We start from the raw sequence: 22,229 nt of genomic DNA, 5'->3' as shown, positions 1-22,229 counted from the left end.
GGGAAGGCAGTGACAATTAGCGCTGGGGATGGGCAGGAACAGCAGCCGTGGCACCGGATCGCAGGGACAACACGGGGGGAGAACCTGCTCAAGAGGTTGTTTCCATCTCCTGATGACTTGATGTATCTAGTACATCAGTGGCCTGATGGCAACCTGGACACTGACCCACGCGGTGACAAAGCCCACAGGAGCGGGTTCTGTCTATTGGTGCAGCTGTGGCGAAACTGAGTCACCAAAAATACAGCAGTGAGTAGAATTTAACTGCCAAGGAGAACAGCACTCCTGTTGAAACACTGACTGAGGAACCAACAACCCCAATGAACTTCCCTCATCATCCCCATGTCTCTGCTGACGGGTCTCTAGCTGCTCCAGGTGGGACAGCTGGGTGGCTGGTCCTCAGCAATGACTGAGGACCCGGAATGGGCACAGAACACTGGACCGAGGGCAAGGGCTGCTTGCAAAGAGTAAATGCGCTGCAGGAATTGTAGGGAAAGGATTATCTAATGGAATAGTGTAGATTGACACAGTCATCCCTCATGCTCCTTGCACTACTCCTGTGACACACTGTACATTATGGCACCTCTTGCTAATGTGCTGCTGGTGATCTCCATGTTTTCCAGCAGAAAACAAACCCGGGTTCCCACCGCAGCTTCTCCAGCTCCAAACCCAACGTGATTTTCAAGTGCGTTTTGCAGGAATTGGTATGCAAGGCACAGGACCCTAAATTGTCACTGCAAATAGGATCAAATTAAGCAGCCCCAGACATGGAACATAAAGCTAAGAAGGAACTAAAACGGCATAAAAAGAGAACAGGGCCGCGTCGCTTAGCAACCAGCACCTTTTCGGATGGATTACGCGAGTCCGGACACATTTGCACCATTGATAGTTGTTGCTCATAATGTAAAGGAGTTTTTCATAGAATCACAGAATCGCTTTGGTTGGAAGAGACCCTCAGGATCACCAGTTCAACTATAACTTAATCCAACTCTGGCACTAAACCATGTCCCCAAGAACCTCGTATAAAGGCCTTTTAAACCCCTCCGGGGATGGTGACTCCAGCACTGCCCTGGGCAGCCTGTTCCAATGCCCCACAGCCCTTTGGGGAAGAAATTGTTCCCCAAATCCCACCTCCCTCTCCCCTCCGTGTCCCTGTGGCGCCGTCGGGTGCCGCAGCCCGTGTGGGGTTCGTGTGTCTCCGTTCGCAGCCGTGGCTGGAGCAGTTTCATTTCAAAGCTCATCAGCTTCTCACAGACACTGGGTTTTCTTATTTTGCAAATGCTCAGTTTGCCAAACTTCAAACCCAGCTAAGGACAGCTGATAGGCAAGTACGAATAATAAAAACAGTCCTGCAGATCTTAACTGGAAAAAGCCCCAAACAACTAGGTTCACTGGACAGATGTAGAACAAATAATTTGCCTGGCTTTAAAAATTAGAAATACATATTCAGATACTCACATGTTCAGATATTTTCTCTCCAATTTTCATAATATCACTGCCTTACTTTCTGCTTCTATGCATTTAGAAATTTTCCAACACAATGCAATTACATTTGCGGAGCCTTATTTGCTGCAGCGGCTGTACTGATCTATGCAATGCAAAGAGAGGAAAAACAAGCTCATTACTGCCCTGCACCCTGTTGTCAGACAGTTGTAATTCACCCCTTGTTGCCAGGAGGGGCCGCACGGAGGGGTTTAACACTGCGGAGTGCATCTGGTGGGATGGGGAGTGGAGAAAATCCCAAAGCTGGCTGAAAGCGTCACACGTCAGACTGGGCCACACAGGCAGAGTTTTACTTAGCGTTAATAATATAGTGCTTAAGGTTGGGAGTTGAACGAGCTGTCACTAAAATGTCAAGTGCTGCTAAATGAAAACACAAACCAGCCTCCCCCACACGCGCACAGACACTAATTGGGGAAGACAAGCCCAGATTCCCTGTTGGCTCAACTTTGCTAATGAGAACAAGCCAGACGTCCACGCAGTCCATCCCGTTACATCACCCAGAGCCACCCACATGGCTTTGCTCCCAATCTGCAGCACACTGATAATGTTCCTAAGCTCCTACACCTCAGAGGGCAGTCAGGAGGTGAACACCAGCTCCGAGAAACCCTGAATAAGTGATTAACGCCCAGAGAGGAGAACAATCAGGGCAAGAGCCCAAGCAACCTCAGTGCTGCTTCACAGACGCTTGATAACCCGCACTCACCTGGTCCACCTCGGTTGCGTTCAGAATACAATTAATAATGTAACGATTACTTCAAAGGCATTAGAATAAAGATGCCTATGCGTGCAAACGCAGAGTTCAGAGCAGGGCAAGTGCTGCAGGTGTGTTTCTGTCTGAAGAGTGTCCACACGTCTGTCCCTTTACACAGATTCCACTTCCAAACTCCTCCTGTTCTACCCAGGGCTGCATTTTACCTTCATGCCTTTCTGACTGTTATCCCTTTCAGAAATGGATATTTATCCCTCGCCAAACTCGGCGAGTGACAGAACGGCACTTGGAGGGAGCGTGAACCCGGGGGACTGGCACAACGTCCCCGAGCAGCGCCAGGGCCCTACGTAACAATTACAAATACCCGGTATAATGGGTTCTTTTAGCGAGGGCTGCTTTGAAGTTCCCAGAAGGATTTAATAGGAAGCAAGAGTACGACCTTGCCAGTTCCCCAGGGCACGCTGGGGTTTGAAGGAGGTTTTTCTTTAAACAAATCCGTTTTAGCTTATAAGGATTTCAAGTAGTAGCCGCTATCAGAGGCATAAGGTTTTAATTCATCAGGTTTTTTGTGGTTCACTTTTTGTGAGAACAGAGAATGCATCCGATAGGAAGAATAGAAGCAGTTCTTGGGCAAGATAATGGCGTAACGATAGAAATCAGTTCAGGGCACAGTGGCAATGACATGATATTCTTATAGGCTACGATAGCTTGTTAGGGGTTGAGCTCATAAAGTCTGTATTTGCTTTGTCATTCTGCAAATGTATTAGATTGAGACCAATCTGCTGTTGAACTTTTATCTCGATAGGGATGAAGAAACTCAAAGCTCAGACAAAGCAGGGAAAGCGACTGTATTAGATGAGTGCTTGCACTACAGTACAAAGCTGGAAAATTCCAACTTCATTTTGAGTAGAATTATAGCCATTAATTTCAGTGAAGCAGGCTTTCCCGCAATGAATCCCAGAAAGGATGGGAAGCTTATCACACTGATCACACTAGAACCTGTAAAATGAGGCAAAGATTATCCTGCAAAGTCAGTATGCACCATTGCACATGGCACTTACCTGCTCAGGAAAGGAGCAAATTGCTGATCTGAAAGTTGGGCACATTTTCTTGTGGATAAATAGTGAACTCCACAAAGCCACACGGCTCCGGCACCAAGGGGAGAAGTGCAGCTGTAGGTGGTTGGAGGCTTTGCCTAATGGCATGGGGTAACCTCTCTAACCTTGCTCTGTGGACGGCAAATTTAAGCAAGTAAGGAAAAACCCTATAGAATGTAGCACAAAACCTACACATCCCAATTTTAAGACAGACTAACGGTGAAATCCCCAGTTAAGCTCCAGCTCTCACCACCCTCATGGCGAATAATTTCGTCCTTTATCTCATCTAAATCTCCCCTTTTTCAGTGTAAAGCCATCACCCCTTGTCCTGTCACTCCGTGCCCTTACAATTCTTACAAGCTCTAAAACCAGCCACAGATGGGACGCGTGATCCATGTTCCCCCTTTGCAACGGTGAGCTACCGCATTTGTCTTGTGTGAATATTTACCAACGAAAGTGATAGTTGTCTATAAACAAACAAAAAGCCTGTCATCTGTTTTCCTGCCTCTCAGCTGCTTATGCTGATAACTCTGTCAGCATCAATAAACTCCTTTTGTTAAGCTGGAAGGATGATCTGAACTACCCGCGGTGACACACTCCGCTTGCAGCCTCCTCAGGACTGGGCTAAGAGATAATTGTTATCAGCCACACCTTGCAAGGGATTATTACACTTTGCAAGGTATTATTAGGGTAGGTGCCTTCAGAAACAGATTCAAAGGTTGTTGTCAATATTAATTTTTCCATCTGAGACAGTAAAAGAAAATGTGATGTTGAATCAAAGAATGGAGCCAGACACTTACTGTTCAGGGCTTGAAAAATCATCACATTTTTGCCTAAAGGATAACCGTAAGGTTGAGATATTGAGTCAGGAAATAACATTGCAATAGAAAAGGATTAGTTTTACCCTCCTAAAAAAAGCTAAAATCAACAAAGTATTGTACTGCTGAAGAACATCATTCTTGAGCCTGTTTGGCTGTGTTGTTCTCCTGTTGCCTACTCGTCTGCTTTGCAGATAAAAACTTCTGGGTCAGGTGAAGTTTGAAAGTATCTGCAACACTGAGATCAAAGAATAAACAGCAGAAAGTCTTATCAATGCTTCCAGCAAACGGCAGATCGAGAGGCTCAGAGCGGCCGGTGCCTTCGAGCACTGCGCTGAGATCACACAATCCCAGCATGTCAGGGGTTGAAGGGCCCTGGAAAGCTCATCCAGTGCAATCCCCCCATGGAGCAGGAACACCCAGATGAGGTTACACAGGAAGGTGTCCAGGTGGGTTGGAATGTCTGCACAGAAGGAGACTCCACAACCCCCTGGGCAGCCTGGGCCAGGCTCTGCCACCCTCACCAGGAACAAGTTTCTTCTCCTATTTAAGCAGAACCTCCTGTGTTCCAGTTTGCACCCATTGCCCCTTGTCCTGTCACTGGGTGTCACCAGGAGAGCCTGGCTCCATCCTCCTGACACTCCCCCTTTCCATATTGATCCCCATGAATGAGTCCCCCCTCAGTCTCCTCTTGTCCAGCTCCAGAGCCCCAGCTCCCTCAGCCTTTCCTCACACGGGAGATGCTCCACTCCCTTCAGCATCTTGGTGGCTGCGCTGGACTCTCTCCAGCAGTTCCCTGTCCTGCTGGAACTGAGGGGCCACAACTGGACACAATATTCCAGGTGTGGTCTCCCCAGGGCAGAGCAGAGGGGCAGGAGAACCTCTCTGACCTACTGACCACCCCCTTCTAACCCACCCCAGGTACCATTGGCTTCCTGGCCACAAGGGCCCAGTGCTGGCTCATGGTCACCCTGCTGTCCCCAGGTCCCTTTCCCCTACACTGCTCTCCAACAGGTAGAGCAGAGTCTCCGTATGAACCTTCGCATCAACTAAACTCCCGGCGCTTCGCTGCAGGAGCCTCCAACAGCCCCAGCACAGGGAAGAAACAAAACCAAGTCGTATTACTCCTTAATTGGAGCCGACGGTACAGAAAACATACTAATTTAAACTACATTTAAAATGTTTCTGTTTGAGTGCTGTGCACTGGAAAGATAACAAATAGCAGCAAATTATTTTCACCTGCTTAAAACAAAGCAATTAATAGCGCGTTGGTTATCTCACCTGGAAAGCCAGGCTCTGTTGAGAGCTGTTAAAGCCAAGTGTGAAAACAGTTTGCATGAAACGTAATTAAAATTATGACCTGAGTGATCTTCTAAAACATCCCAAAGGAGTCCTGAAGGCAGAGCTGTAGGAAAACGATTCCTCTCTACCTCTTGGCTTTGTTCCTGAACCGGTTCCGAGACGTCCCCCACCCTCACCCCTCGCTGCCCTCGCACTGTTCAGCAGCCCCAGGCTTCCCTCAACCCCCGCGCAGGTACAGGGTGAGCACATGGTCATAAAGTCATCGGGCAAATTGCCGTTTTCTTACTTACACCCACATTCCGTAAACACAGCTCTCATGTCTCGCTGTTTATCCGTTCTGCGATCAAATAATTGAAAATCTTTTTCTAATTAAGCATCATACCTGATAAAGAAATCAAGAAAACTAAAATTCTGTGCAGTTGCCGAACAACAGGAACAAAGGATTGAGCAACATTTTTTTTCCTTTCCCCCGCCAGCTGTAGCCAGTGACAGGTGTCATACTGAGAGCACAAAGGTATGTTCTGTTCACTCCTTTAATGGATGACAAGTGATTCTGCTATTTAATGTGTTCATTTCCAGGTGTTCTCCTCCCCACTAGCGCGTCACCCTCCAAACAGCCCCTGGCTGCAGGGGCTGCGTCTGTGCAGCACCAAACCAAACCAAACCAAACCAAACCAAACCAAACCAAACGCCTCGCCAGGACCTGGTCAAGCACACCAAGTAAACACCGACACAGCCACATCCGTATCACCCACAGTTTGGAAACACAAGCTATTTTTCAATAGAGGACTGAAAGCCAGATAACACCTGGAGAGAAAACTTTTGCAGCTTGTTGGATTTTGGCTAAGTCTCCAGTCTCTGAACTGCCCGTTCACACCAGTCGCATATCGGAGCAACCTCAGCTCTGCTCCCACCAGGGAACAGGCAACGCGGAGGAGAACAACATCTCACCAAGCTCTGTTCGTCTGGAGCTGCCGTCGGATGGAATGACAAGGGTACGCCGAATACAGCCTCCCTGTGCTAGAGAAACAGGTCATAGCTGTATTTTAAATAACAATAAGTGTCATATTTATCACTGCATTTGTACTTTCCAGGAAAACACAAAGACAGAGAAGACTGAACAAACACTTTGACATCCTGTAAGTAACCGGTTCTTACTCGGCACATCCTCTCCTCTGAAGAGAGGAATTTCCCTTGATAAATGCTGGATACAAAGCTGTATCTTGTATAGTGTTTTATGAATGCTTTTCACATCCCGATTGCTTGGGGCAGTGACCATGTCCTCTGTGAAGCACGCTGTGCACTGGGGCCCAAACCACGGTAGGACAGAGGATGCACCAAAACCTCCCGCCCGGGCTGGCTCCGTGTCTCGGAGTCAGTGCAATCCCACAAGAAACTGCTGCCGAAGCTTTGCTCAGGTCATTTCCTCAGGAAATGACATCTTGTCCTGCTGTGACACACACAGAGCTTGGTGGGGACGTCGATGGGCTCCTCAGGTGTCCCCAGGGACGCCCTGTTGGCTGCACGGACCCGGCTCAGCCTGGGGTGGCTGTGCCTGCAAGACTTGGGCTCTGTCACCTCCAGAGCCAGCACCTGTAGAGCTCCAGCCTGGTGACGCTCCTGGCAACATTAACACCGTAGAAAAGGGAATTGGTGCGGTACAGGGATGTCACACCAGGGACATTCCGTGGTCCCTGACCTGGAAGGGCTCCGCTCCTTCCATCAAGTTGGCCTGCCCGCGCTAGCTGGCAAAGACTTGCAGGTAACAAATACCTCAACAGAACAATCAAGAACATTCACGAAGTGCAAAGAGGCTAAATTTGCTGGAAAATGTATTCATGGTCTGTAATTCTGTAACACAGTGTCTGACAAAATGACACTGAGCTGCATGGTTAAACGATGCCATTTTGCTGCAATCAACATTTAATTTTTTTGCAGAAAATCTTGATTTCAAATATCCTGGAAATGTTTAACAGATGATATTAATAAGAGTACAGATTTAATATGAGGCTTCTCATTCCACGGACATGATAAGCATCATGACAAGTGGTGTAGCTATGGCAACTATACTTATCTGCTTTCTTTTTCCACGATATCTCACTAGATGCAGTTCCAGCCTCTTCCCCAGGTGACACTCAGTGACTTAGAGAGGAGCAACTCAGCCCAACACCCCATCCCAGGACCGAAATGCCTTTCTTTGCTGCTACATGTGGCCATTGTGTTTCATGGGCATTTACACATATTTAGCCATTAACCTAATGCAGTTTTTTTCTTCTTCTTCACCATGGCTAGAAAATAAAAACCTGCCTTTGGTCCTTTCTGTCAGACACTGTTCAAAACCAACAGCCTCTCCCCGAAGTCAAAGTACCTATTTCCATGCTTTCTTCTTCAATGTGTCACTGCACGTCACTGAAAGGGATGCAAACATTTCCTTTCCTGAAGCCAAAGAAAGCAGAAAACCCAAACCCATGATGTTTTGCAGATGCTGAGTGTGAGCACGGTGCCTCTTTGCAGTAAGAGTCAAACACTGAGAAAGCCTAATTCCTTATGTGCCATTTTTTTGATTTGCTGCTGCTTACTGGCCTCAAAAAACCAAGCAAGGCCAGGTCCCCGCTGCACAAATACATTCTGTGTGCTGTCTGTGTCAACATATATAATACCGATCTCATTGTACAGCGTTATTTGATGTCAGTGACAAATGAACGCGGGGCCGCGGCTCGCGCTCGTCTTACCCACGTGCTCCTTCAGCTCGCGGGCGCTGTCGCTGCCGAGCGCTCACGTCCTCCAGGGCTTGGTTCGTTTGCCACCAGGTGACAAATGACATCAAGGTGGGGGTGAAATCGGCGGGACGCGCAGGGACCGGCGTGTGACACTGTGACACGTGTCTGTGACAGGCACACGCAAACCCAGGGACGGGTCCTGGGTAAACGTGGCTGAGACGACAATGATGGTTGTCCCAACCACCGTTTATTTCTGGTCCCATAGCACACCTCGCACACTGTGATTCTGTACCACTGAGGCTGTTTTCTGTTCTTACCTACACGATCTTTGAACAGTTTTCTTCACGCCTGTAATCACACACACAGAAAACTGCATGGATCCACGCATTTTGAGAACTTCATTTACCTGTAATATTGCTTATTTTCAGTTTTCCTGGCCTTTTTTACTCCGTTATTACTATGATTAGCTTTCTGAAGTGGCTTACCAGCTTTCCAACAGGTTAGGGAACGAACACGCTCCCAGCGGAGCCGTTGGCACTGGTTGTGTACGGGACCTGCTCCTGCGAACTGGATCCCGTGATCCCGAAGATCAGCCCAGAAAAATACACAATGGAAAAAAAAGAGGAGAAAAAGGTCTTTTGTCCTGAGTAAAGACTCAGCAGCAAGGTCACCAGGCCTAACGCAGAACTGGAATTACAGTAGCAGTAGCGATTAAAAAGAGGACACATCTCAAAAGCTGCAAGATGCAATCATAACGCTTCCTATTGCCTGGGGAGGGCAGAAAAGAAACCTGCCTGCCAGTATCGCCGCGTCCCAGCCTGGGCGACTGCAGGGATTTCAGGAAATTCAGCTGAGAACGTCAAGTCTGATTTCAGAATCCTGCGAGTCTTCATGTGAGCCGCCTCATTAGCGCAGAGCAGGACGGGATGGGGGGAGACTGCAGGGAAAGAGTCCTTATCCACGTATGGACAAGAGAGCCAGAAGTCTGTGTCTTTTCTCTGCTACTACAATTTCTGATTTTGACAGATTCTCCCTGAGAGGATGTAAGGACTGAGAAATTAGCTGAAGGGAGAGCTCGGAGCTACTAAGGGTTTATTAGGCAAAAAAGAGAGAGAGGGACCGGTCCATGAGGTATAACAGTATATGCAAAATTTACAGCTCACTCTTCTTCCAGATTTCCTAGGAAAAAAGATCACATAAAAAGAGAAACAACGGGAAAAAAAGAGGAATACTAACATCCTAATTAACACTCATTTGTGTCTCAAAGACACAGATCTACCTACCCAGCTTTTAACATCCAAAGCACTTACAGTCACGGTTGTGTGTTTTAACTAATGTTGTTCAAACATCAGACTAGACCGTGATCGCTTAAGTGCACAAAGAATTTCAGTTTTTAAAAGAAGGAAACAGTCTGACACTTCCCTGCATATTTACAAGTCTGGTAGCATGTAAGTCATGAAAGGTGCGAGACAGTCTGCAAAATAATTAATACGGGAGCGTGCAATTATGTGAATGCATTTAAGTGCATCATCCGATCTAGTTATTTTGAGCTGTACAAGGCAAATAAGCCGGTCCCCAGACGCTGCCGGAGGAGGGACCTGGCGCAGAACCCGCTGCACCTGGAGGCCGCCAAGTCCCCAGGGTGCGCTGGCACCGCGGCCCGTCACCGCCACGCTCACGGCTTCGCCAGCAACACGGTCTGGCCATGGAATAATATTACCTGAAAAACCAATCTCATAAGTAGCTGGAGTCCGGCTACACTTAATCAAGTTAAAAGGACAAAGGCTTGGCTTCTCCTGACCAACTTTAGGTTTCACTCAAGCAGCAGTTGCCAAAAACTTATTTCTTATTTCATTTAAAACAAATGAAGCATTTAAACAAGCTATACTGCTCCCAGCCATACAAACCACGGTTTAAAAATAACATATATACAGGGTGAGGGATGCCCTTCACGTGCTGAAATGTCACGAGAGGATCTAACCTTGCACTGCAAAGGAGGATACTCGCAACCCAGACAGAATTGCGATTGTTAGAATCATAAGATGGTTAGAAAGAGAATAACTTCTGGCACTAGTTTGGCTCCTGGGCAACAGGATGCTGCCATGGGCATGTAGAACCTGAAGGAAAACACAGATCCAAATGGACTGAGACCCCAAGACACTGGGAAAAATGAAAATGCAAATGGAATGTGCAATGCAAATGGAGGAGGAGGAGGAATTGCGTCCTCAAAACAAAAGTTCTGATTTTCCTTTTGTCAAAAAGCTTCACTCCTCACTCTGCAGAACACACCAAACTGCATCTGCTTTCCAGCATATTGGTCTGAAGGCACTTTAGCCCCACACGCCTTCCTCTCTTCAGAGCCTGTCTCTCTGTAAATCGCATTTAAAAAGTAAATAAGACAATATCAAGCCAGCAAAATTGTCCCCGTGGAAAACAGGTCTCGTTACAGATATCCCTCGGTGCGCACAAAATTAAAGGTTGTTCAGCTGTTCAACCTCATCAAATGGAGCCGGGCTATGGCTTGGAAAATATGTGCTTCTGCATAAGTCATTTCTGGAATAAACACTCACGTGCGGGTTCTGGGTTAAACGCGCAGAAGGACCGGGGTGCCAGGAGCCTGACGGTGACCTGTGCGCGTCCCCATCAGTGACCTGTGCACATCTCCATCGGTGACTTGTGCGCGTCCCCATCGGTGACCTGTGCACATCCCCATCAGTGACCCGTGCATGTCTCCATGGGTGACCCGTGCATGTCTCCATGGGTGACCTGCGCGCGTCCCCATGGGTGAACTGCGCGGGTCTCCATTGGTGACCTGTGCGCGTCCCCATCAGGGTGCACGCCAGAGACCCCGAAATCACATTTCTGCACTTCAGAGCACTCACATTTCTAACATAGAGGATACTGGGGGGAATCTGTGCTCTTTGGGAGCCGAGCCTTCCAAGAGGGGGAGGAAAAACCAATTTCAACTGAGAAACTTGCTGAAAAAGGAAGGGAATTTGTTCGCACATTCTATCCGTGAGCGCCTCCAGTGTCTCTGGAAACTCGTTCCGCCAGTGACGCGGCACCGACCAGCGCACGGAGGAGCCGCGGTGCAGGGGCCATCGCCACCCAGCACCACCCGGCCCATGAGCAGCCGAAAAGCTGGAACCTGCCGTGTCAGTGAAATCATTTACAACTTGGGAAACAGGAAAATATGCATTAGGGACTGACTTGGGGTGTTGTACAAGCTAATTTGGATGTATCCCTGTGCAATACTTTAAGTATATCATAATTAGAATAAATTTATGATAAGTGTTTAGTTTTTCAGTAAGCCATTCTAGAACAAAAATGCATGCGGTGGAGACCCGTCAAAGTCTTTGCTTATCAATTTTGACTGCAAATTCTCCTTTGTTAGGGGTCTCCACTGAATAGAAAATCCTTCAAGTGAGGTTAAACACAGAGCACTTTCTCAGGATGAAACTAGCCAGATTTAAAACGAAAACGATGCTTCAATGCAGAGAACAGTTATTCTATCCCACAAGGGCAGAGGTGTGATGAGCCGCAGAACATCTGCCAGTTGGGTCCCAAGGCATTCAGAGTGTTGCCCGGTCCCAGAGAAGCTGCTGGATGGTGGACGTGGCGCTGGGGTCACCCAAAGTCCCAGCACTAGAGAGTGACTCAGCTGTTGACCCCTTCCAACACAAGCCCAAGATCAGTTTGAAACCCCGTCATGACTCACATCACATCACCTTCATTACAGCATCATCCACATCAATGTATTTACATCCTGGGAGAGATATGACCAAGAAACATAATGACTTCACACAATGTGGCACCGCACATGCCTGACAAATGATCTCAACACTTTGCCATCGCCATGGAAATCCCCCTGCATACAGATCAAGCAAAAAAATGAGTTTTAAAGCAACAGAAAAGCTTTAGTAAGCAGCAGCTGGTGCCCAAGCTCTGAGGAGAGCCCCTGCCTCGGGCTGTACCCAGAGACCCTCACTCCTAACACCACCAGAGTGGTTTAACAGCCTCTATGGGGTTGATGCCCTGCTCGGCATAAAATCCAGCCCTGCCCTTGCAGAGAGATGCAATGGTTGGCGTTTTCAAATTAGTTCTGTTAGTTCTGGGGAGCTGCTCATTGCCCCAAGCAGCGCACAGGACCAGGCCAGGGGAAGCCACAGGTGAATTTGGGGGGGATGCGAAGTTCAGGGACCTGCGGCTCCAGGACGAAGCTCAGACATTTCTGCTGAGCAGGGACCTGCTCCGCGTGTCCTCACCCCTGCGCTGCGGCACGTGCGAGGGTGGAAAGGGCGGCTGCTGTCTGAAAATCGGAGGCAAGAGCCTCAGCTGACATCAGTCGATGGTTCTTCAAAGCAATGGGACCACTGTGGTTTAGACTTGCTCAGCATCTGGCCCAGGTCAAGTGGAAGGTCAGCAGAAAAGACAAACAGTATAACAGGTTGCTGAGAAGCTGCGGTGTTTCAGCACCGTCCCTGCTAAAGCAGCTTGAACTGCTGAGGGTCCAACAGTACCAGCTTCGTGCAAAGAGCAGCTGAAATAACGACACTCAGTAATAATAATCCAACCAAAAAAGCAGGGCACCACTCTCCATTGAGTCTCTCCTTTGGTGCTGCTAGGAATGTTAGGACAGACTTCAGAGCACAGCAGCTCCTGGGCACCACTCAGGTCCTTCCTGGAGCAAGCAAGGACCCTGTGCCACAATCTTTGTCCTTGGCACAAGGCGTCAGATTGGCGTCCTCAAAACACGGTGGTCCTTGCTCACCAGGTCCAGACGGCAGCCGAAGAGCAGAGCTGTCTTTCTGGGGCTTATGTAATCCCATGGGCAATGCAGGAGCATCTCACGAGCACCATCTGCGGGATGCAGCCCGGGCTGAGGGACCTCAGCACCACGGGAGCTCCGCCAGCCCAAGGGACCGACCCGGGTCTGTCAGAAGTCACAAGCGCTTTGGCCACTGGTCTGTCTGTTCCTCCTGACCTGCAAGCATAGTGCTTGGTGATGGGTCAGGAGGAAAGCGCTGCAGATACTTGTGCAGCACCAACCGTGACTCCGCAGCTGTACAACGGCAGCCGGCGTTTCTGCGCCTTGTTCAGGTGATGAACAGGCTTTTCCTCTGACCCACATACCACACAGAGTTTTCCAAGCTTTGTATTTTCATGAGGCTCAACAGTAAAGAAGTCACATTTGTCACTCACAGGAAACAATTTCAAAGCATTATAAATGCATCTCCCTGTGCATCGCGCAGCAGAAACCGATACAGTCAAGTAATGGCTGAAGCACCGTGTTCATACCTGCATACAAATGTATTACTAGCAAAACAAGTGTCAATTTACTCCTAAATTGGTGTTTTCCTGATACCATTGTTTTGCTTTTAATATAGTGTTGTTTCTTGCTGGTTTCTGGTTTGTATTCCTGGCAGAACGACTCCAAACACGGCGACCGGAGCTGCAGCAATGGGCCCGGCTGGAACTGAAACCGAAACCAGAGAGATCCGGGAAACAAGTCCGGCTGCACAACAGCCCTGGCCGGGGCAGAAGCACCAGCAGAACCCCACCCAGAAGCACCCAGAACTGCCACCGGGCTGTTTTCATAGCCTGGTGAGGCCCAAATTTTAACAGCTGCTTAAAGAATCTAAATGGCCAATTGTTTTTTATAGGACTTGGATGACTATTTGTGCACCTTTGCAGGCAGCAATTCCTTACACATTATACAATAATGTTACGTGGAAAAGTTATTTTTTAGAGATCTGTGTGAGATCCCAATTCTTTAAATTTTAAACCTTTTAAAAATTGTACCTAAAAAAAAACCAAACTTGATTTCTCCTAAGATTTAGGCTCTTTCTATGTCCCTTCTATTCTTCTCATCTCCTTCTTTTAGCAGTCTCATCCTCACACAGTCACCCTTTACTCTTTCACATTTGATTTGCGATAATACCTGGAGCAGCCCCTTCTCCTCTCCGACCGTTCGCCCTGTTTCCCTCGGCACCAGCCGCCCCAGCCCCTCGGACCCGACGTTCCCGAAGAGCCGGACCACGGCCTGAGCCGTGCAGAATGACGGCCAGCGTTCCAATACCATCAAAAGCAATTTGAACACGAGAACTGGAGCTGCACTGAAACTGGAGCTGTGGCAATTTACACCAGCTTCCTCTGACTCAGAAACTCAGTTCAAGCAACATTCCTACCTTTGCTGATACAAGTTCTCACCTATATTAGTTCTCATCTGATATTAATTCTCAGTTAAACATTTTAAAACCATTTCTTCTGCACATACTACAGTAACAGGGCCCGTACCTCCCATACCTGCGCAAAGCCATCTGAGCACACACAGAATTATGGATAAGAGAAATAGTTGTCACTGGTCAATAGTCATTTGTCTCTGAGATCAAAGGCTTCTCTCTTGCCCTGGTTTCCCTGGAAAACCAGCGATTCCCGGCTGCCAAGGTCACAATGCGAGAAGAGCTCACGGATCCCAGTGCGGGCACTCGGGACACGGGGAAAAGCCAGCCCCCCAAAACTGTCCATGTGTGGGTTCCCAGGAGTGGCCACTGGGATCACCCACTCCCCAAAAATCTTGCAAGCCTTTTCTGCGCCATTGATAATTTTAGAGTAAAGAAGATCGCTCCCATGTTCGCAAAGCTTATCTTTGTGCTGCCAGGCAACTCTGCTGGTAAAGCTGCTAGAAATGACTCAGAAAACATTTTGTTAGTTGTTAGATTTGATTGCCATAATTAACTTTTGATAATTTGTTTGTTCCTTTTTTAAATTGTTGTCAAATATCTACATATTCAGAGGCTTTACTGGGATCCACCTCCGCCGGTGGGAAGTAGAAGACACCCTGTGTCTCATGTTTTGCTGGGACACGATTAAAATCACCCAAATCCTGGGTCTCTGCTTTGCAAACCCAGCCCTTCCCATGGGAGCTCCTGGTAATGGATGCGTGAACAATTTTTAAGTTTGATACTTGTTTTAACATAGCTGCACTAAGGCACATTCCTCATTTGTTCATGTATATAATCATCATCATCGCAATCATTTGAGAATAAAGTAATAAGAAGCTAGATTTTTCCTTACCTTTTTGGAAAGCAGGCAAAAGCTATACAGTAGGTGGAAGAGTGTACCAAGTAACAGATTTTTGAACACTCTTTCTTACTGGTGGCATGCAGTCTACAGGAAAAGTAAATACATTGGTATGTACAATACGTCTGTGCACAATAAACTCTTCAAATTTTGCCCTGTCATGGAGGCCACGACATTAATCCAACTGAGGAGCTCAGACTGGAGCTGCGATAGCGGAAACCTGAGAGGCGCCACCATAGGAAATTAACTCTGGACTAGAAATAAATGACCCAGGTCGCAGCGGTTCAGGTTCCTCTGAACATGGGAGCAGCTGCTCAGCAAACAGCGGCTCTGGTGGATCGGTTTGTTTTTTTCCCCTCTCCCCGAACAAATTCTGGAAGATTTTGGCTCAATTGAAGCCTCCCCAGCCCTTCTTCCCCCATGCAGTCACTCTCAGGTTCCTCAGCATCACAAGCAATCACTCTAGGTTTTTTCCTCAGAAGGATGGAATAGGTGATGCTGTGTGGGTGATGTTAAGGACGAACACAAGTGAACACGCGAGCACAGCAGGACACAGCGCAGCAGCGTTTGCACACAGTGCTGCCCGAGACGGGGACGCTTGTGTTCCACATGCACTACCACAGCTCACTGGTGGGACCCCCGAAGGCAACGTCCATTCTCAACGCGTGGAGACAAGTGAGGATGGACACACGCGGCTCTCGCTGCCGCCACGATAGGGACGAGCTGACAGGGCCCAGAAAAGCACTGGGTTAAAATGGAAACGTGCAGGTGATGCCTGATCTGCACTGCTGAGAACTGGACCGGCTGCCAAGGGAGTTTCCTGGACAGAGAGAAAAAAACCATCTTGGATATGTCTGCACTGAGCCCTTGAAGCACCCACTACCTCAAAATTCAACAAACTGCTGAAAATTAGACCCTTATCAGCTTTTAGACGTTCAGGTTTTCTGTCTGGCGCATTTCTGTCTGGGGCGACGTGCTTTTCCTTTGTCACTGCTCAACACATCTCAACTAAACTCCTCGGGGAAGGCGCCTGGTCCAGAGCTGCTCTGTCTTTCAACAGTGGTTTGGTGCTTTGACGCGCTCGGTCTTTGCCACCAAGATGCTGGACGCCTCCTGTTGGGTGCTGTGTATGACTGTGCTACTCTGCAATACCCGTCTTCAGCTCTGGGCTTTGTCAGTACAGAAAAGCCAAAAGAAAAAACAAAAGGAAGAAACAATGGGGGTAAACTTGGCCACAGCCATTCTCATAGACAGTGAGATTTTTCCCATGAGATCAGAAATGGGGACACTCATCACCAAACAACTGTGACGCTCATTTCCCTGTCATTGTGTTTGGTAAAGCCACGAATTCAAACAAGTTGCAAAGGAAAAGGAGCGACTACATGTAAATCTCAATATAAGTTAAGTACGGGTTGGAGATTTTAATATCTTTCTTGCAGTCTGACGCTGTGCTGGGGGAGCAGAGACACCCGGAGCCGGGCAGGAGCCCTCGCTCTCTGCTCAGCTCCAGACTCGATGAGAAGCATCTTCTCAAACAGTGTGAGATGGAGCAAGCACGTGAAAACAGAACGAACACGGGTGGAAGCTGCTGCGGAACATTTTAGATGCAAACGCATATTAGCAGGAAAGCCTGTTGAATGAGTGAAAGCGTGCACATGCCATATGGGAAACTGGAAACATTTAGCAAGCTTTCATAAGTAACACAGGTTCAAGATTGAAAAGCGTGGCCTTAATATATCCCATTCAGCACAAGAACCCTCGCAGGACACGGCTGGGGAGCTCAACCTGCGACATTTCCTGCTTCCCATATATCCTAAACAAAACACTGCAACGCAGTGAGTCCCTCTTCCCATTTGACACACGCATTACCAGTTCTTTAGACATTCTTTTCAGGTTGATGCTAAAAGGTGGAGGTTTGTTCAAGGCTATTTTTTCTGTAAAACCATCCACTCTGTGTTTTTAGTTTTGACCCCGGCCATGGGACGTATAAGCAGGACAGGCCATAAATTTGGGCTTAGTCTTCAAATTCCCCAGTGTTTGGAGGTACATGAACCCCATGCTGGTGGCTCGGCATTCATAATTTCTTAGGAGATATTAAATATTTGTGTATTTTCAATAGCAATGGCAGCTCCAGTCTCCAGTACCTGAGCAAGCCATGAACAGCGGCTCCACCACGAAATACAGTAGAAAAATACAGTAGAAAATCAAACTGGAAAACCCAACTGTACTTTTGCACACATGAGAAAACAGATGGCAGCTAAGCCAGGTCTACATCTAGGCTGGCTTTGCGCAGTGCTGATGAGCACTCATCCTTTAATCCCCTTCAATGAACTGACTGTCAGCCTAACGCGGTGAGCTTTGGGGCAGCCCGGCCCAGAACAGCCAGGACCCCCACCCCTGCGCTCCTCAGTTAAATCACTGCAGAAACACCAAAACCTTGTGTCTTTATCAAGATCATTTTCAAAATGTCATTGAAAACGTCGAGAGTTTTGCTGGGACACCACTGCCTTTTGTTGAGCTCATTACTGTTTTCAGTTTCTCCACCTAAAAATGGAACTGCAAATATTTTTCTAAACAAAGTATTTGATTTTTTTTTTAAATGAGACTCAATTCAGGTATTCAGTGAATCAGTCGTATAGACACACGTGTTAAATGTCGCCTGATTAGGGGACTGACTGACAACCTATCAAACACTATAGCAAAGGGGGAACCTACACTGGGACTAAACGTGCCCAAATACTTTAAGTACAGCAGTAGTTTATTTCATTTGATTTTCTAATAATTTTTACTAGCACACATATCCATGGAATTAAATAATAGCAGTAGGTGCACCAGATAATATGAACAGATGGTACTATATTTATATATATAAACAATAAAAATATTCAAAACAAGATTTACTTTCCAAACCATAAAACATTTAAAAGCCCAGTACTTGCAGAAAGCCATAGAAATTAATACTCCTGCACGTTTCCTGACTGGCTGGGTTGAACAAACAGATTTATGTGCTTTTGAACCCCACATGTAAGCAAATGAGGTGACACAAAGTGTTCTTCCTTCACGCACACTAATGGCAAAGCTGGGAGGGTTTTGCTCCCAGGGGACTTTACCCCAGCTTTAAACCTGTGTTAACTAAACCGGGACTGGAGACTGGGTGCTTATGGAAGAAACTGGTCGATCTTGGCAAGCAGGGGATTCTGTCCCTTTTCCTGCCTCTTAAATACATATTCTGGTATACAGTCCTTGGTTAAAAAATGTTGTATTTTACCAGGAATGTAGCTGGTTAAGTGAGCAATATTTCATCTTAATAAACAAATCTCCATCCCAGGAGGAAATCTGGCTGGCAGGGGGAAATACTCTCAGAAGTCTGAAAACAGCGTGAGATGCAGTGCAGGAGGATGAGAGCGGGAGGGGGAAGCAGAGCTGGAGAGCCCGGGCTGCATTTCCCACGGGGCTCCCCCGCTCACTACATCGAACGGTTCATCTGCACAACTTCTCTATTTTGCTTGTTCAAGTTTTTGAGCGGAAAACCTTAGACTTGGGGTTTTCTGGAGGAGAAACTCTCTCCAACCCGTCTGACGGGAGCAGCGAGTAGTGGAACATGGGTCAGCACCCGGCACCCCCGGCCCCAGCTCTGTCCGCCTCCCTTCCCTCCTCCTCCTCCTTTCTCTCCCTCCATCCTCAGCAGCATCCCACGGTTAGAGCCAGCGGCGGGGGTTCCTTCGCCATGCCCAGAAATCTGTCTGGGCAGAGGATTCTGCAACGCTCACCCTCGCTGGGTGATACCCCAATGCAGGAAATGTCGATATTTATTTCCTCTTGCCATGTAGGCTCTGGTCAGTATGGCCAGAGGAGACACAATATAGTACTTAATCTATTAGAAGCCCTTCCTTGCTCTCCTGTCAGAATCATAGTTCTGCCAGTGCAGTTTCCAAAGACAGATTTTGTTTTTCCAGTTGGAATACATTTTGTATACCTGCATGATAACACATCAGAGAAAAATACTCAAGGGGTGAATAAAGGGAGGAAAAGTGCTGTGTCAATAATTTGCTGGCTGTTTCCACTTTGCTTTGACAGCAGAGTTTCTGCTTTGAGGCAGATATTCAGGCGGCGCTTAATAGACAAGAAGTGGCAGAGATTTCAGCAGCAAGCGGATGAGCGGATCATGGGCAAGGAAAGGGCATTTCTCCACATTCAGATCCGTTTTTCATAAAAACTGCAGACATGTCTAAACCTTTCCAATATGCCACAAAGTTGTGCAGCTGTCTCCTTCCTCAACTCCTTCCAGATTCAAATGCAAATCGCATTTGATGGCCTCAGTATGTAATTTTGAGCTACAATATACCATGCCATGCACACTAAGGAAACTGGAAGCATCCATCCAATCTATTTTCCTTTTAAATCAGTGGCAAGTTTTGCATTCACTTTTATAGGACTGGATAAAATCCTTAAATGGGAACCTTCTAGGACTGCGAGACTTTTGCAAAGAAACACCATTACAGCTCAGGTTAGCAGAGCAATCCATGAATTTGGTGCTTGTCCCTCTGTCTATCTGGGGAACTGCACCTGGGAGGGTGGAGTTTGACCCAGGTGGAGGGGCTGGTACTCAAGGATGCTGCTGGTCGCTCAGAGGGAAAGGAGGAGGAGTTACTGCAACCAAATGTTTCATCAACAAGTCAAAAAAGCAAGGAGGAAATACATAAAATAACATATGGTAGATACCAACAATCTTTAACTGAGAAGACCAAATAATAGGAAGACAATGAAATTCAAATATTGGCCAATGCCAAGAGGAGATGAGCGGTACTCACTGTTGGGGTCCACGTTCTCGCACAGCTCTGTCTTGGCCTCGCCGTTGGGTCGGTCGCTGGGTTTGTGCGAGAGCCGTGACGACATGGTCGCTGCCGTCACCACGGCCTTGAAGCTGCGTTTCCGTTTCTGGACGTTGAGCTCGGGGTGGAAGATGATGATGTACACCTTCGGCATGTACAGCATCCCCAGCGCCACCGAAGCACTTAAGTTCATGGATATTGTAAGTGTGGTAGTTTGTATGTAGAGCTAGGAGACACAACACACGAGACACTATTACAAATAAGATGCCTGGGAAGCAGGCTGTGCTATTTCAAACATTACGCAACAATTTAAAAGCAGTTTTTACAATGGGTTTGCAACCAAAGATGCGCAAGCCCAGAGCTCAGCCCTGCGAACCAGCCTGAGGTCCCACGCGCTCCAGCGACAGCCTCTTCGGGGGCTCCGTGCTGGAAACCTCCCGCGTCCTTAGCAACACGACTGCTGCTGTACGCCTGCGGTACAGCTTCACAGAGGGAAAATCACATTTGGGCCCCAGTAACATGGATATAAATGTAAATTTAGGTCTACTGTAAGCTATAGAAGAGTAACTATAATAATACAGATCAGCAAAAAACAACTTGAGGAAGTTGGGGGTTCTTTTGTTGTTGTTTTGGTGGGTTGGATTGTTTTGGTTTTGTTTTGCTAGGCTTTAATTTTCTACAATTCATTGAAATAACTTTCCAAAGAATACACAATGATTTGTATGCCTGTGACATACAGCTGTGCTTATTATGACAAAACTATATATGCGAGTCAGAGAGCAGGTTCTGCCACGAGATGGGTATTAGAGGAAACCATAAGGATTTAAAAACATAATCGGAAAACATACGAGGGTGGAAAAGCATTTTTTTACCTTTTCCTTTTTTTTTTTTTTTTTTTAAATGACCATTTCAGAAGATCTACTTAATAGATTAACTAGAACAATTATTGCCACTTAAGAGGATCAGGCGCAGTTAAAAAGCACAGAGGAAGCACAGTGCAGGTGAGAGGGAGCTGAAGAGGGAGCGGAGTCTCTGCAGATCCGCTTCAAAAACTGAATATACGGTATATCCATGTGGATGGGAAGATTGTTACACATTGAAGACAATTTCTTTGGAACACTCTTTCCTATTCAGTGCTAATCAGCCTGAGTTTCTGCTGCAAAACCTCCATGAATAAATATAATAGCAGAGTAAAATGCTGACTCTACCCAGGTATTTCCAAATTCCCCCATTTAGAAAAATATGAATGTCCCCAGACTTGCCAGTTAGATCTACGTAACAGTTGCTATTACAGTGATTAAGACCACCAACGGAAGCAATAAAGTGACTTACAGAAGACACGCTGTGCACGGCCGTGTGTCTATACAGACGCAGACAAGCAAAAACTACAGCGCTCCCTCAGTTTCTGTTTACTTGTTATCAGAAGGAAACAACACTGATGTGTCCCAGTTGGGATATAACCCATCCCACCTTGTGAAAAAACACCCTAGACCAAGTTCCACCATTCGAGGCTGGGACGGAGCTCAGGACGTCACCTCAGCTAAACCCCAAGAAAAAGCCCCTGAGAGCAGAGCGACTCCTGCCAGGTCCCCCATGCGCCCACGTTCCAGATCCATCCTCTGACGGAGGTTCCACCACCTCCTGACCCAACTCCTGCAAAGGGTCCATGTCTCCAAAACATCTGGTCCGTACCCACCGAAGCTGCGTTGTCCTCTCCTGGTGGCACTTAGAGCAAGTGGCCACCACACCCTTCCCTCCCCTTCTTATAGATATTCGAATAGTTATTGTTTGTTGCAGGACTTTTAAAGAGCGGTACAGTACCATGTTGCCCCTCGGTCTTTGACAGAAATTGGGGTCATTTCTCCCAATTTCAGGCACTGGGAAGGCCTCAGGCCCTCCTGTCTCCCCTGGTGTGGACACCGCTGTTGCCTTGCTGTGTCACCTCGACGTGACGTGTGGAGGGGCTTTGATAGATAAAGATTTGTTGCTGAATTAGTCAGGCTCAAAGGAATCTCAAGGCCGCTTCGAGAAGCTGAGAACAGAATCTGCTGTGAGAAAGAGGGACGTACGGGGCCTAAACATGGCGTGAATCATCGGACCTATCATCAGTGAGACTCCAGCGCCTGGACAGCCCATGATACTCATTTAGCGAATCCATGCTTGGAGCG

The 22,229-nt window shown here is 47.4% G+C and overlaps 1 protein-coding gene across 7 annotated transcripts in view; it reads right to left on the bottom strand.

The window, feature by feature from the left end:
• The window catches only part of GRM7 (glutamate metabotropic receptor 7), a 267,872-nt gene that overhangs the window by 6,211 nt on the left and 239,432 nt on the right, over positions 1 to 22,229 (bottom strand). For 4 of the 7 annotated variants that reach the window (XM_065075811.1, XM_065075808.1, XM_065075804.1 and 1 more), the window contains 2 exons: positions 20,041 to 20,287; positions 15,224 to 15,316 (listed from right to left, as the gene is read on the bottom strand). The exons of 2 other annotated variants lie outside the window; for them this stretch is intronic. In XM_065075811.1, the coding sequence (XP_064931883.1) occupies positions 15,246 to 15,316; positions 20,041 to 20,287 (318 nt within the window). In that variant the 3' untranslated portion in view covers positions 15,224 to 15,245. The remainder of the gene's footprint in view (positions 1 to 15,223; positions 15,317 to 20,040; positions 20,288 to 22,229) is intronic. One more of the 7 variants, XM_065075805.1, reaches the window with a different exon arrangement.

This window comes from Columba livia, chromosome 10 (genome assembly GCF_036013475.1).
Source record: "Columba livia isolate bColLiv1 breed racing homer chromosome 10, bColLiv1.pat.W.v2, whole genome shotgun sequence".
Taxonomy (NCBI): domain Eukaryota; kingdom Metazoa; phylum Chordata; class Aves; order Columbiformes; family Columbidae; genus Columba; species Columba livia.
Note: the sequence above shows the minus strand (reverse complement) of the source record. Positions and strands in the feature narration are given on the sequence as shown.